This window comes from Mchenga conophoros, linkage group LG12, assembly GCF_057382185.1.
Source record: "Mchenga conophoros isolate Kocher_MC1m ecotype Shallow Benthic linkage group LG12, M_conophoros_male_GT1.1, whole genome shotgun sequence".
NCBI classification, from domain to species: domain Eukaryota; kingdom Metazoa; phylum Chordata; class Actinopteri; order Cichliformes; family Cichlidae; genus Mchenga; species Mchenga conophoros.
In genome coordinates this window covers 8,019,243-8,031,275 of record NC_140537.1, presented here as the reverse complement: position 1 = coordinate 8,031,275, position 12,033 = coordinate 8,019,243, and the positions used below count along the sequence as shown (strand labels likewise).

The 12,033-nt window shown below is 38.4% G+C and overlaps 1 protein-coding gene across 3 annotated transcripts in view; it reads right to left on the bottom strand.

Moving 5' to 3' along the window:
- The window catches only part of slc4a5a (solute carrier family 4 member 5a), a 39,647-nt gene extending 29,699 nt beyond the window's left edge, over positions 1 to 9,948 (bottom strand). For 2 of the 3 annotated variants that reach the window (XM_085293561.1, XM_085293562.1), the window contains exons 1-5: positions 9,813 to 9,948; positions 6,928 to 6,989; positions 5,865 to 6,077; positions 3,750 to 3,879; positions 1,056 to 1,216 (exon numbers count right to left, since the gene is read on the bottom strand). In XM_085293561.1, the coding sequence (XP_085149687.1) occupies positions 1,056 to 1,216; positions 3,750 to 3,879; positions 5,865 to 6,077; positions 6,928 to 6,985 (562 nt within the window). In that variant the 5' untranslated portion in view covers positions 6,986 to 6,989; positions 9,813 to 9,948. The remainder of the gene's footprint in view (positions 1 to 1,055; positions 1,217 to 3,749; positions 3,880 to 5,864; positions 6,078 to 6,927; positions 6,990 to 9,812) is intronic. The other variant, XM_085293560.1, reaches the window with a different exon arrangement.
- Between the last annotated feature and the right edge of the window lie 2,085 nt (positions 9,949 to 12,033).

Genomic DNA, 12,033 nt, shown 5'->3' with positions numbered 1-12,033 from the left:
ATTAAGCATTGATTTTTACTGAGAACTGGCAAACAATACATTTACTCATTGATTTTTTTCTTGTCTTTAACTGTATTTTTTTATACTTTATTGACTCCATACTAATGCATTTGTAGCTATACTTTGAGCTTTTGGATATGCAAAAGGGAAAGATGAAAAAGGTCATGATGCAGGGTTATTCATAAAGCAAGGGAAAATGATAAAGCAATTTACAGCTGTAGGTAATGTTACTGTGGCACTAGTTTGTGCTAAAATAATAGTTAAAGGAAGTTATCGGGTGTCAGTATCAACACCAATCTGTTAGTGACTAAGATGGTCATAAGAAGGCTTTCGCCAACCGGTCAGGAAATACACATTTAATGACTGGTGGTTGCCAGGAGATCACTGACCCGTGTCTGGACCTGTGCGTTTGGGGATTAAGCAATTGATCTTACAGGAACTGGCATCAACCTTTACCAACCACATGCCAACTAGTCATGTAATAAATATTTTTTTCTTCCTAACCAGTGGTTGCCAGATGGTTGCAGACCAGTCTCTAGTCTCTAACTCACTTGCCATCACATACATGTGAGTAGTTGTGTGACTGCAAAACCTCAATAAAGAGGGTGTCTATAGAGGGTTAACTAATATATATTTTACAAAAATGTAATAGCAGAGAAAGCCAGGTATAGGTGTTAAAATGAATCACCAATCAGTTTGTTTAGCAAAAGCAACTCAAACAATGTTTCATTTTATAAAGTACAGCTGTTTCATAACTTACTAAAATTACATACTGATATTTTGATATACTTCTATTATTCACGTATTATTAATATATTTGTTGTTTTATTACTTATGTGGAAATGGAGTATAATATATTTAGCTAACATGATTGTTAGCTTAATTATGTTAGCTAAATGGTTACAAATATAAAATATGTTGCAAAACCCCCCAAAACATAAAAAATACCAAATAGCTAAAGAGCTGCTAGGCTTGCAGCGCACTTATTGAAAACAGTGAATTCTGACTGCTTATTCACACATAAAGACGTGCAGTTATAAATGTGAATATCTCACCAACTATTTGAGGCAGCGAGTAGCCGTCCAAATCCAGCAGCACTGTTCCTGTCTGGAGACATGTCCTGAGCTCAAAAAGACTGTGCAGGGACAGTGTGGACACATGGGGTTTACTCCACCTTTCCCCTCCCTCCTCTACCTTTTCCTCGAACTTCACCCACCTAAAGGCAGCAAGAACATGCAGAGAGACAGAATAGGTGAGAATACAATTTACCTAAAATTTCATGTCTGGGGTGCTGATTAATGGTTAATGCAGAGACTAGTGTTCAAATCCTACTTGAGGCCAATTACTACATGACATTACTCTGGTTTTTCCCCAGCGTTCCTGTCTTCTCTCCACCATCAAATAACAACAAAAGGCTAAAAAAGCCCAAAACAATTATTAAAAAGAAAGAAAGAAAGAAAGAAAGAAAGAAAGAAAGAAAAGAAAAAAAACTCAACAGGGCCACTGCTTAGTATATGTCATTGGTTTTTGCAAATTATTTTCATTTAGCAGGAGTCTCTCGGAGCAGCACTAACTACTTAAGTAATAATCAGTACTGAGCAACATCACTATCCTAGATCCAAGCCTCTATTTGCTTAACGCTGTTATTAGTGCTATAAATTTATAGAACACCATTAGTCTGATTTTTTAGCAGCTCACACCGTACACTTCATTACAAGGGCTCATGGTGTCCTTGATAACAATATTTTACTGCCTTAATTAGCATAATCATTTCTGATGAGTTACCGTATTTAAGATATGTCGCTCTGATTAGCATACTCTTTTCAGATATGCTGACCTAATATTGAAATGCTTTTTAACATTTAATAGGTAGAGCAGTAGTACTACCAATTACAGATACCAGTTTCTTTTTGGTGACTCTATAATGTAATTTTGAGAAGTTGAAATTCTAATTGAATGTGATTCTAAGCAGAATGCAAATACAGCAAGATGACTTCTGTGAATATTCTAATTAGTACATAAAATTCCCATTCCTTATTGTTAGCAATACTTCTTCCCTGTCCAGATTAGTTCTTTCTGTATCTTGTCCCACATGAGACCTAAAAGCAGCTTCAATCATCATAGATCAGCAGTCCCCAACCCCCGGGCCACGGACCGGTACCTGTTCGTGAGTCGTTTGGTACCGGGCTGCGAGACTTGAGACTCGGGTGTGAAATTTATGGTTTTCAGGGTTTTTATCGGTTTTTAGCGTTATTTTGTTATCGTTTTTTTCATTAACTCGGTTTTCCTGGGTCTTTTCACGTGTGTTATGAATAAATCTTCTTTTTTCGGTCCCGGTACTCGTTTTATTTTGTTGTATTTATCTGCAACACATTAAAGGCCGGTCCGTGAAAATATTGTCGGGCACAAACTTGTCCGTGGCGCAAAAAGGTTGGGGACCACTGTCATAGATGATCTGAGAAGCATGTAAAGGTGTGTTTGGGCTGAGATTTAACAAGGACTCTAAAAAATGATCTTTTATTTGTTTGTGATTGTGAGTCGATGCACAGCAGACTACTGGTTAAACAGGAGACACAAACAGGTTACTGGCTGCTGGTTTCCTCCCAGATATGCCTGAATGAATTTAAAAACCATATGTCAATCATGATCATGTTATAGCTTCATTCTGGGACATATGAAATACAAAAATTAAGGCTGTTTTGTAAATCTTGATCATATTAAGTTTTTTTTAAAAAGGATAAATACTTAGGGTATGCTCATTGGTTTCACCACTAGAATCTCCTTGTCACAAAGTTCTTCTAAAACCAAAATCTTGAGGCGTCAAAATAGGACATCACATATCAACAGTTGATGTCACCGTAGCTAAATCCATGTTTCACACAGTGTTCCAGACTAACACGACTGCATTTTTGCTATTTGTAGCCACTGAACTGGAGAATCTCTTCTTTGACATTTATTCACTACAGCACATTTAAATTTGGTCTGTGACATTTGTGCAAGATTTGCAATGCAAAGATATTAAGATTTTGACTTTTGTGTTGAACACTGCTGCCATAATATTGGAGTAACATAAAAAATAAGTTGTTATAACATAAACGTTCCCATATATTCATTGCAACCATATATGATTGATAAGTCACGACCTAATCAAGCATATATGGAAACTACATGCTTCCAGTCCATGAAATTTCCATAGTGTGCTCTAACCATGATACACAGACTCATGCACTAGATGTTCTCTAACAACAGATAGTGGACAATGGAAGTGATATATAACTCCTTTGTCTAATGCAAACCTGCAGTAAAAACTCCTAAGAGCCTGGTCTTGCATAAAGGTGCACAGGCCCAATCATGCTTTACTTTACTGATGATTTAGCTGACACCTTAGCAAGCACAATTTAGAAAGCACAATATGCAATTTAAACCACCTCCATGAACAAGAACGGCAATTTTATGCGAACCCAGAGAGCTGTGTTCAAGAAGGTAAATTCAATCATAGATTTACATATTTTCTTTTCCAGTTTTCTAATTTTGAAATGTTGTTCCTCTGAAATTCCATCCCAACAAAATTCTAGTGCTGAATACACTTTAAACAAGCTATAAACCATGCAGCTGGAAAATTGTCCTTCATTTTATGTCGCAGTCGCTTTTTTTTTTTTTTACAAGAAGACATTCTAAACCAGCCAACCAGGAAAAGCACACAATTTGTTTAATATTTTCCCTCTGTTGTCTGTTTGAGTGTCATCCACCTGGCAGACTCCTTCCACTCTAGCTCGTCTCCTTCTCTCTGTAGAGTGTCCATCTCAGTGAAGAGCGTTGGTGTCGGCATGTCATCGTCTTCATTTAGGATGTAACGTAGCCGCTCTGCCGCTGGAGACACTTGATGGAAGGAAAGGATGTTTTCGACATTATTAGAATTTGTATTTGCTTTAAAATACCCGAGGATCTTGCAAAAAATTCACCTAAAACATGCGACCGTTGTTTTACAGATTTTTTTTTTGTACCTTTGTTTTGTCTTCATTAAATCTGCTACACAAAGCGAGTTTGTGTGGCTGATTTCTTTACAGCAAAATGACCATCCATAAAAACATGGCATCATTTACAAAAGTAGAACCCTCCATTTAGACTTGCTTTTGTAATCACTTGTTTTACAGTCAAGTTACTGGTTTCAGCTAATACTTAATTACAATCTTTTCCATATTGTCAGTTTCTCTTCCACTGCAGCTACAATAGTGCATTTCCTTAGTAGTTGAATCAAACACTGAAATTGACATTTCAATCTGTAAAGTGCAACCAAAGTTTTCACTTTAAATATTTTAATTGTCACCATATTTTGAGCATAATCATTCTGTTATTTTCATCTGCTGTCCCAGCAGTAATGACTGTCATACTGAAGCCTGGATCACTCAGTGCTGCCTGATTACAGTTAGTCATTCACAACTCTACTGTGCTTCCAATCCATTGTATCATTGTATCTGCAGGGAGATTGAGCAGGACTCTGTGTTCATGCGTGGGGTTTTGGGGTAATGAGTTGCCAGCTGTGAATAGGGCTGCAAACCTATAGACTGTAATTAAAATCAACAAGCTTTGTCTTTTAAACTACCATTGATTAATATTATTGAAGTTTCTATTGATAACTACTACATTTGACTTAAATATCTTTCGGCATTCTACCCTCCAACATTTGCTGTTTGATGTAGAGTACGACTTCCTTAATTCTAAGTAATGGATTACTATTTTTTCTCATTGTTTTGTTGTACGTCTTTGTCCATGTTCTTGTCCTCCAGCTGACCACCATGTACAGAGGTGGCACGTGGATTCCAAAAGGTTGTGTTGATGTAAGCATACAATCAAGGCAAAGTAAACACCTCTGCTGCCTTTCCACTGATGGCACCATACTGATTTAAGAGAGTGGGCAACTTTCCTGGAAAAAGTTTTGAAAGCCACAACAGCAGTGTTCTGCCAAACTACTTATTACTCAAACCTGAAACAGAAGGTAGCCACTCTCAGGCTGTGTCTCGGACTCCTGCTGTTCTTTGTTAAAAATGCTGGGAGGAAGCAATATGAAAGGCTATTTTTAAATGTTCAAATAAAAGACACCAATGTGCAGAAAATGAGTTATATATATGAGACGTAACTAAAGCAATTTCTGAAAGAGCACATGAAATTGTTGCACATGAAAGGCTCAGAGAGAGCTGGAGGAGCAGACTGTTATTTCAGCAACAAGGAGCACTCTGGCTTTTCAGGAGTGCTTCTCCTATTAAGCTGGGTCAACTTAAAAGATTAAAAAACAATAAAAACAAAAGGAAAAAAAGGATTGCAACCTGACGACATACAATTGCAAACTGATAGCAGACTGACTCCATGTTATTGTTACATTGTTATAGCCTTCTTGAGACCTGAGGTCACTTTGTAAGTGGTCACAGACCTGGCCTCAGCTTTGAAGCAGTCATTAAAAAAATGAATAGTTCATTGCACATGTTTGCAATGAACGACAATCGGTAATCACTATTTCCCTAGTGGGACTGTAGCATAAGGAAACCTCCAATAAACTTCATGTTTCATGTTAAAAATGTGTTTCTTCAGTGCAAAGGTGACATCAAAGTATGTCACAATGACAACAACAGTCTTGTTTCCCATGATTTAATAAAGCTGTCTCACAAAGGGTGAAAAATGTCGTTTTCATTGATTGGTTAGAGCTGCCTAGAATCATTAAACATCTGACATGAAATTAGTAGACTCCAGCCCTCAACAGAAGAGTTCAGGCTCTTTCTCTTTCAGTGTGACAAAAGCACCTTTCCAGACTGGTGTTTGACAGACATGACATGTCACAAGTCATGTCATGTCTCTCACCGCTGACTTACTTGTACGGTTGATGTCTTGGAGACTTTGCTCTGCTGAATCCATGAGTCCCTCCTCCATATCTATCTCTGTGTACCGATCATGCTCCTGGTGTCTGTGGTGGCTGTAATGTTTGTCTCTATCCATATCACTACCCTCTTGACTAGAACGCCTTCGCCTGCGTTTACGTCGATATCTTCGAGCTACTGGCACACCAATGTAGATGGACTGATGATCTGTGGACAAATATATACAGTTCTTGGTCATAGATTGGAGAGTTCCAGATATACAGAAGGTGGCAATAATTTTTAAGAACAGGTGTCATTTAGAACAGATTTCTGTAACACAGGCGGTTGCAGTGAATGCTAAATGAACAGCTCTGAATTGGTTGACTGACAGCCAGCAACACTGGCAGATTACCTAATGAGATTTTTCATTAATCCCTCATACTCAGGAGTGTTTTAATGAATGTTAAACTACTATAACGAACAGAATAAATTATGTTTCGCAGCTCTTGTGTGGTTATTAACAACTGCAGCATGTTGCGATTTGTCACTGTTGACACAGAAATAAAGAAAATTAGGCCTATTGACAGTCACAGTCTCGTAGCTTGGCTTGCACAACCTCCATTTTGCAGCAAAATCCTGGATGATGTGAGTTTGATCATCTGCTGGCAATTTGAATAGTGCTGTAAAACTAATTGCACTAACTGCACACACAACTCCAGATGGAATTACTAAACTACAGGGAGACACAAGCCAATATTTGATGTTTGGATAAAGAACCTGCCGAGCTGCTGCTTAGTGTAAAGCTACACAAACATGCATACAACAACTCCCCAAAGACCCCCCAAAATACACACACACACACACACACACTGCTCATTTGCAGCACATTAACAACAGTCACCCACACAGGCTCTCAGAAAAAATTAAAAAGAAATTGAAAATTAGAAGTTAGTGTGATCTGTCATGGTAACATAAAAATCTAAAATGGGTAGAATGGCTTTCCCATTTTTATAAGCTCATGGGGCCAGAGTGTGATAGATCCAATACATGGATAGCACACAGGTACACACACACTCACCCTCCTCATCCTCGTAGCGAAGGTGAGAGACTCCCATCCCTCGGTCTCCATGCTCCATCCTGCTAAAGAGGAAGAGAGAGTGACAAGACACTCTAGGCAGACTGTGTGTGTTTGCTGTGTAATGCACAGTGTAAAAGTGCGCACATATTTATCTCTCGGGTTCCCTTTTTTAATCGAAACCTAAGATGGCACTGTCCCCTCTGTACATGTGTGCACGTGTGTATGTTGGCTGTTGCTCCGTATCTGAGAACGAAGCCTGCGGCTCCTGTTCACTGACCTGCTTATTGAGTCACTGTGCGGATCAATGGCAAAATAATTAAAGGGTGGCCAAGTCGATAGAATAGAGCATAATTAAAATAAATGAGAGGGTAACACACGTGGCATTGGATGCCACCAGCTGAGCTTAAAGGCAGCTTGTTCCTGTTGGTGGGTGTTGAGGGTGGGCTTCCCTTTATACATTGATGGTATTATTTAAAGTACTCCAGTTGCAGGCTGTGAATGAAATTCAGTAATTACAGAATAATTACAGTTTTCAGCTTCACGGTCAACATTTGTTTGAGGAAACCAATCGGAGATCTCTGTCCAGAAGAGCGCAGTCCTAGGAACAGCTAAGATACTGCGCAGGACCCTCAAGCTCCCAGGCCTCTGGTAGAGGACCTGAGCTTGAAGGATTGACCGCCCACAGGGGCGAGTAGGGAATTTTTATAGTTACAATGTAACAATGTAACTTAATATGAACTTAATATGAAGGCATTGCCCCATTCTTCAGTTTCCTTAAGCTCAATGGAGCAAAGGCTCTTTCAGCATCAACAGATACGTTTGCTGGGTTAATAATATGTTAATATTTTTTTACAGCTGAAAAGAAAACTATTATTAAATAGTATTACTGGTTAAATGTAAAAAATAAAGTAAAATCTACTATCCTAGGAACCTAAACATTAGAGCTGATGCTGTATTAAGACAGCCATAATTACAATTTAAAGTTGAAATAATCAGAAATTTCTAAAGAGAGGGTTGGACGAAGGGAGTTGTGGAAATAAATAGATATTTCTATCCCCCCCCATCAAAGCCCCAATCACCAGATGAGAATGGGCATGTGCTTCTTCATCACTAAAACTAAGCTGTTGATGATGTTCGGTTTCCCTCAGTATTCAAAGCCCAGAGGTCTATACCCTCTGCTTAACTCATTATCCAGTGAAGGAATATTATTGATTATTTGTCCAGTGATGGCACAACTATCTTGCTTATTCAAGGTTTAATAGGAAACATACTTATGTATATATTATTCTAGTCATAATAGAGAGTAAAATTAAATAATCTTTCTTGACTGCTTACTGAAAAGGTACTCAGAGCACACATGTATCTACCGGGACTTTGTCCATGACTTAAACCAGACTTCTTGTCCTCAAAAGACAAATACAAATACCTGAAATTAGATTTACATAAATTTAGATTCCTGTTTTACTGTTTTTTTTTAGATTACCAAAATGTAAGACCGTTAATTGGCAGCAAACGAATAACAAAAAAGGCAAACAAACCAAAAACATCAACGATGAACGTAATCATGCATTTTTTAGTGTTTGTCACAGACGTTTCTGTTTTACACACATCTGATTTCTACAGCAATATTTCTTTGAATGGGAATTTGCAGATAATGCCTCATTTCACATAGAACTCTTGAAATACAATCCGCCCTGAGGGATGAGTGGTGTAAAGTGGCTGGTGGAGGGTGGGGTTTAGCCAGGCAGAGCCCGCTTGAGTTGCTGCTGTGAATGTTTATAGCGCTGGCTTCCTGCCTCTGTAATTAGCGCTGTCACATCAGTGTCCTTCACACCCAGTGGGCAGATGGAGCGAGAGCTGCAGGCGCAACACTCGCTCCCCCCCACCAGCTGATCGATAGGCTCTCCCTGCTTCCAAACACCCCATGTCACTTGATAGAGACATGAAACATACTCGTACATAAGCGTGCACATGGGACAGAGTGCTCTGCCAAGTCTCTGTAGGCCAAATTTGGATTTGGTTCAATAAGCGTTGATCTTTTGATTGCGGTGGAATAATGTATCTGGTCCAGTGAACTTAATCTGGAGGAAATTGAGGAAACTGGAAAAATAATTTTGAAAGTGACAGTTTTTCACTTCAGTGACAAGTGTTTAATTACTTTTAATAAGGAAAAAGGTAGTATGATTTCACTGACATAACTGCAGTCTCTAATTTGTTACACATCAGTACATTCACAAGCAAAAGATAAACATTAAGAAACAGGCACATACAGTACACACCAGTCACTCACACGTTGAATTCTTGCTTTGCTCATTAACATTGTAAGTATGATTTCTAATATCGGGGAGTGTGTGTTAAATTTGTGCCTATAGATCAATTGAGACGGGATCCGAGTACTTTGGATAAGTGGGGCTCATTAGTGCCTCAGCAAGCTTAAAGAATGATTCCACATGTCATTAGCTTGTTTTTCAAAGACTGTTTATGAAACTTTATTTCCCTTTAGAACAGACCAGTGTCTTGTGGGAATAAAGCAAAAATGTTTTAAGAGCCACTGATCACACACTACTCGTGTGACTTCCTTAGACATGATCAAAACTGTCACACAGAGCTGAAGATGACAGAATTCTAGTTTCAGATACCACAGTTCTCCAAACTCCCCACATTACTGACACTGCTGGTTTAATTTACATATGTTAGGCCTGGAGCCAAGGATGGGAAAAACAGAGACTAAATGTCATCTGTGACTCAATAGGCTGAGAAAATGACACAGTACTGCTCAGGCAACAAGATAAATCAATGGTGGGTAAAGAGAAAAGAAAAACAACAACAACAAGAATAGTAAGAAAAGTAAGTAATATAGTAAGAAAAAACATACTAAAGCCTACCTGGGTTAGTTGTCAGCTGGAGTAAGCAAAAGAAGAAAAGAGTTTGGCTGCTTGTGGGGAAGCATCAATGAAAACATGCTAGTGGAGCTCCAACAAACTATTAAATGGTACAAAGTCGGCAAAGAGGAAAGCTCCTTTGTATTTGTCTCTGTTTGTCTCTCCAACTGGCTCTCACTCTATCTCTCTCTCTCTCGTGACTGGGTCAATAATGGGCAATGAGGACTGAGCAGAGAGCTTCAGGCAGGAAGCCGTTTCAGAATATGGTTAACACCAGCCACTGGTAGAGAATCTCTATACTGTGCCAATAGGTCAATATGTATAGGACTGTGGAAAAGCAATAAAGAATAGCAAGCTATCACAGCAGTGACCTTATGTGAGCCTCGAAGGGAATTTATTACAGCTTTGAAGTGACTGTTGGTGCGAGTTTTGACCAGAATACTGTCAGTATACACATGTACCTGTTTAAGAGTTTATTATTTGTGATTAAATTCAAAAACATATTCATTCACTATAAAGTGGAATATTTTGAGCCTTTTTGGGTTTTAGTTTTGACGGTAACGGTATCTCAAAATACTGGGATATATATTTTGATCTCAGTAAATTACCATTCAGCCAATATAAATACAGCATATCTCTGTTTGTGTTAGCAGCCACAAAAATGGGGAAGACCGCTGACCTTACAGCTGTCATCGACACCCTCCACAAGGAGGGTAAGCCACAGAAGGTCATTACTGGAAAGGCTGGCTGTTTCCAGAGTGCTGTATTGAACCATTATAATGGAAAGTTGACTGCAGGGGAAAAGTGTGGCAGGAAAAAGTGAACAAGCAGTGGGGATGACCACAGATCTGTGAATACGCTCATGAAAAGTTGGTGCAATGAGTGGAAAAAGCTTTACAAGGAGGCTGGTGTCAGATGTTACAATAAGACATACAGCTGTGACATTTCTAATATCAAGCTGCTCCTGAACCAGGGACAACATCACAAGCATCTTACTCGAGCTAAGGAGAAATTTGCTTTTCATTTTTCCAGGTCTGGGGGAAGAGTGGAGCGGTTTGAAGTCACTGTTGAAGTTCCTTTGGTGTGTGATGACTGGGGCTGCCATGTTATCTGTGGGTGTTGGTCTGTTGTGCATGATCAGGTCCGTAGTCAATACATCATCTACGACGAGATTTTAAACACTTAAAAACAAAACCACTCATCTGTTGATGAGCTTTATAGAGATTTTAACTAAAAAAAAAACAAAAAAAACAATCAAACTATAAAAAACCCAAAATATCAAAACAATCTAAAATTACATTGAAATTACATACTAATTGTCCTTTACAGACTTATTCCTGAAAGCCCTTTGTTGGTGTTTTTTCTATGTTTTAAATGTATTTCTTTTGCAGACCACCTCTGAGCTTTATTAGAATTTACTTAATTACTCCACATAAGCGTGCCCCACTGGTCACTCTAGACATATGATCAGGTATATACAGTACTTTGATCAGAGGGTGGCACTAGTGGGATAACTGGGCGATCACCCAGCACACACTGGGAGTAGGTTTTCAGATTTTTATAACATTTAAGCCAAAGTTCAGTCTGAGTCATGGTGGTGGATGCACAGTGTCTTGTTGCTGTCTCTGACATTTATAGTTCCACAAGATGAAGAATGTTGACACTGGTGAGCATCCAGTTGTCCCAGTAGTGCCACTCACTGATCAGAGTTTGTTGTTATTTCTCTGTTAGTTGTTAGTTCTGTCTGCATTCTCATTTCTTGGCTGACTGCACAGTCAATACAGGCTTTTCACTAATACAGATTTTCAGGATGCTCTCCTGTGCTCTATTACAGATTTATCACATAAAAAAACATTTACATCATTTACATTGGATAGATGTTTTGCAAAGTGGAAATTTTTTGGGGCTTTTTCAAAAAACAAACAAACTTTAAATTAGCTTAATAGACACAAGTTGTATATTGAAAATGTAATTAAAGTAAGTGAAGCAGCACACTCATTATGCAAAATGTTCAGAATAATATACAGTAAAATATTATTCAGAAATAAGTAATATATACACTGCTCAAAAAATTAAAGTAACACTTTCACTCTTAATGGGATAAAAGTCATGCTGTGGATATCTATCCTGATATGGACTGGGTAAAATCAGAGAGAAAAAATAATGCACAGGGCTAGTTTATTCTCCTGAAATTTCATTGCAGCAACCCAAAACGGTACTCAGT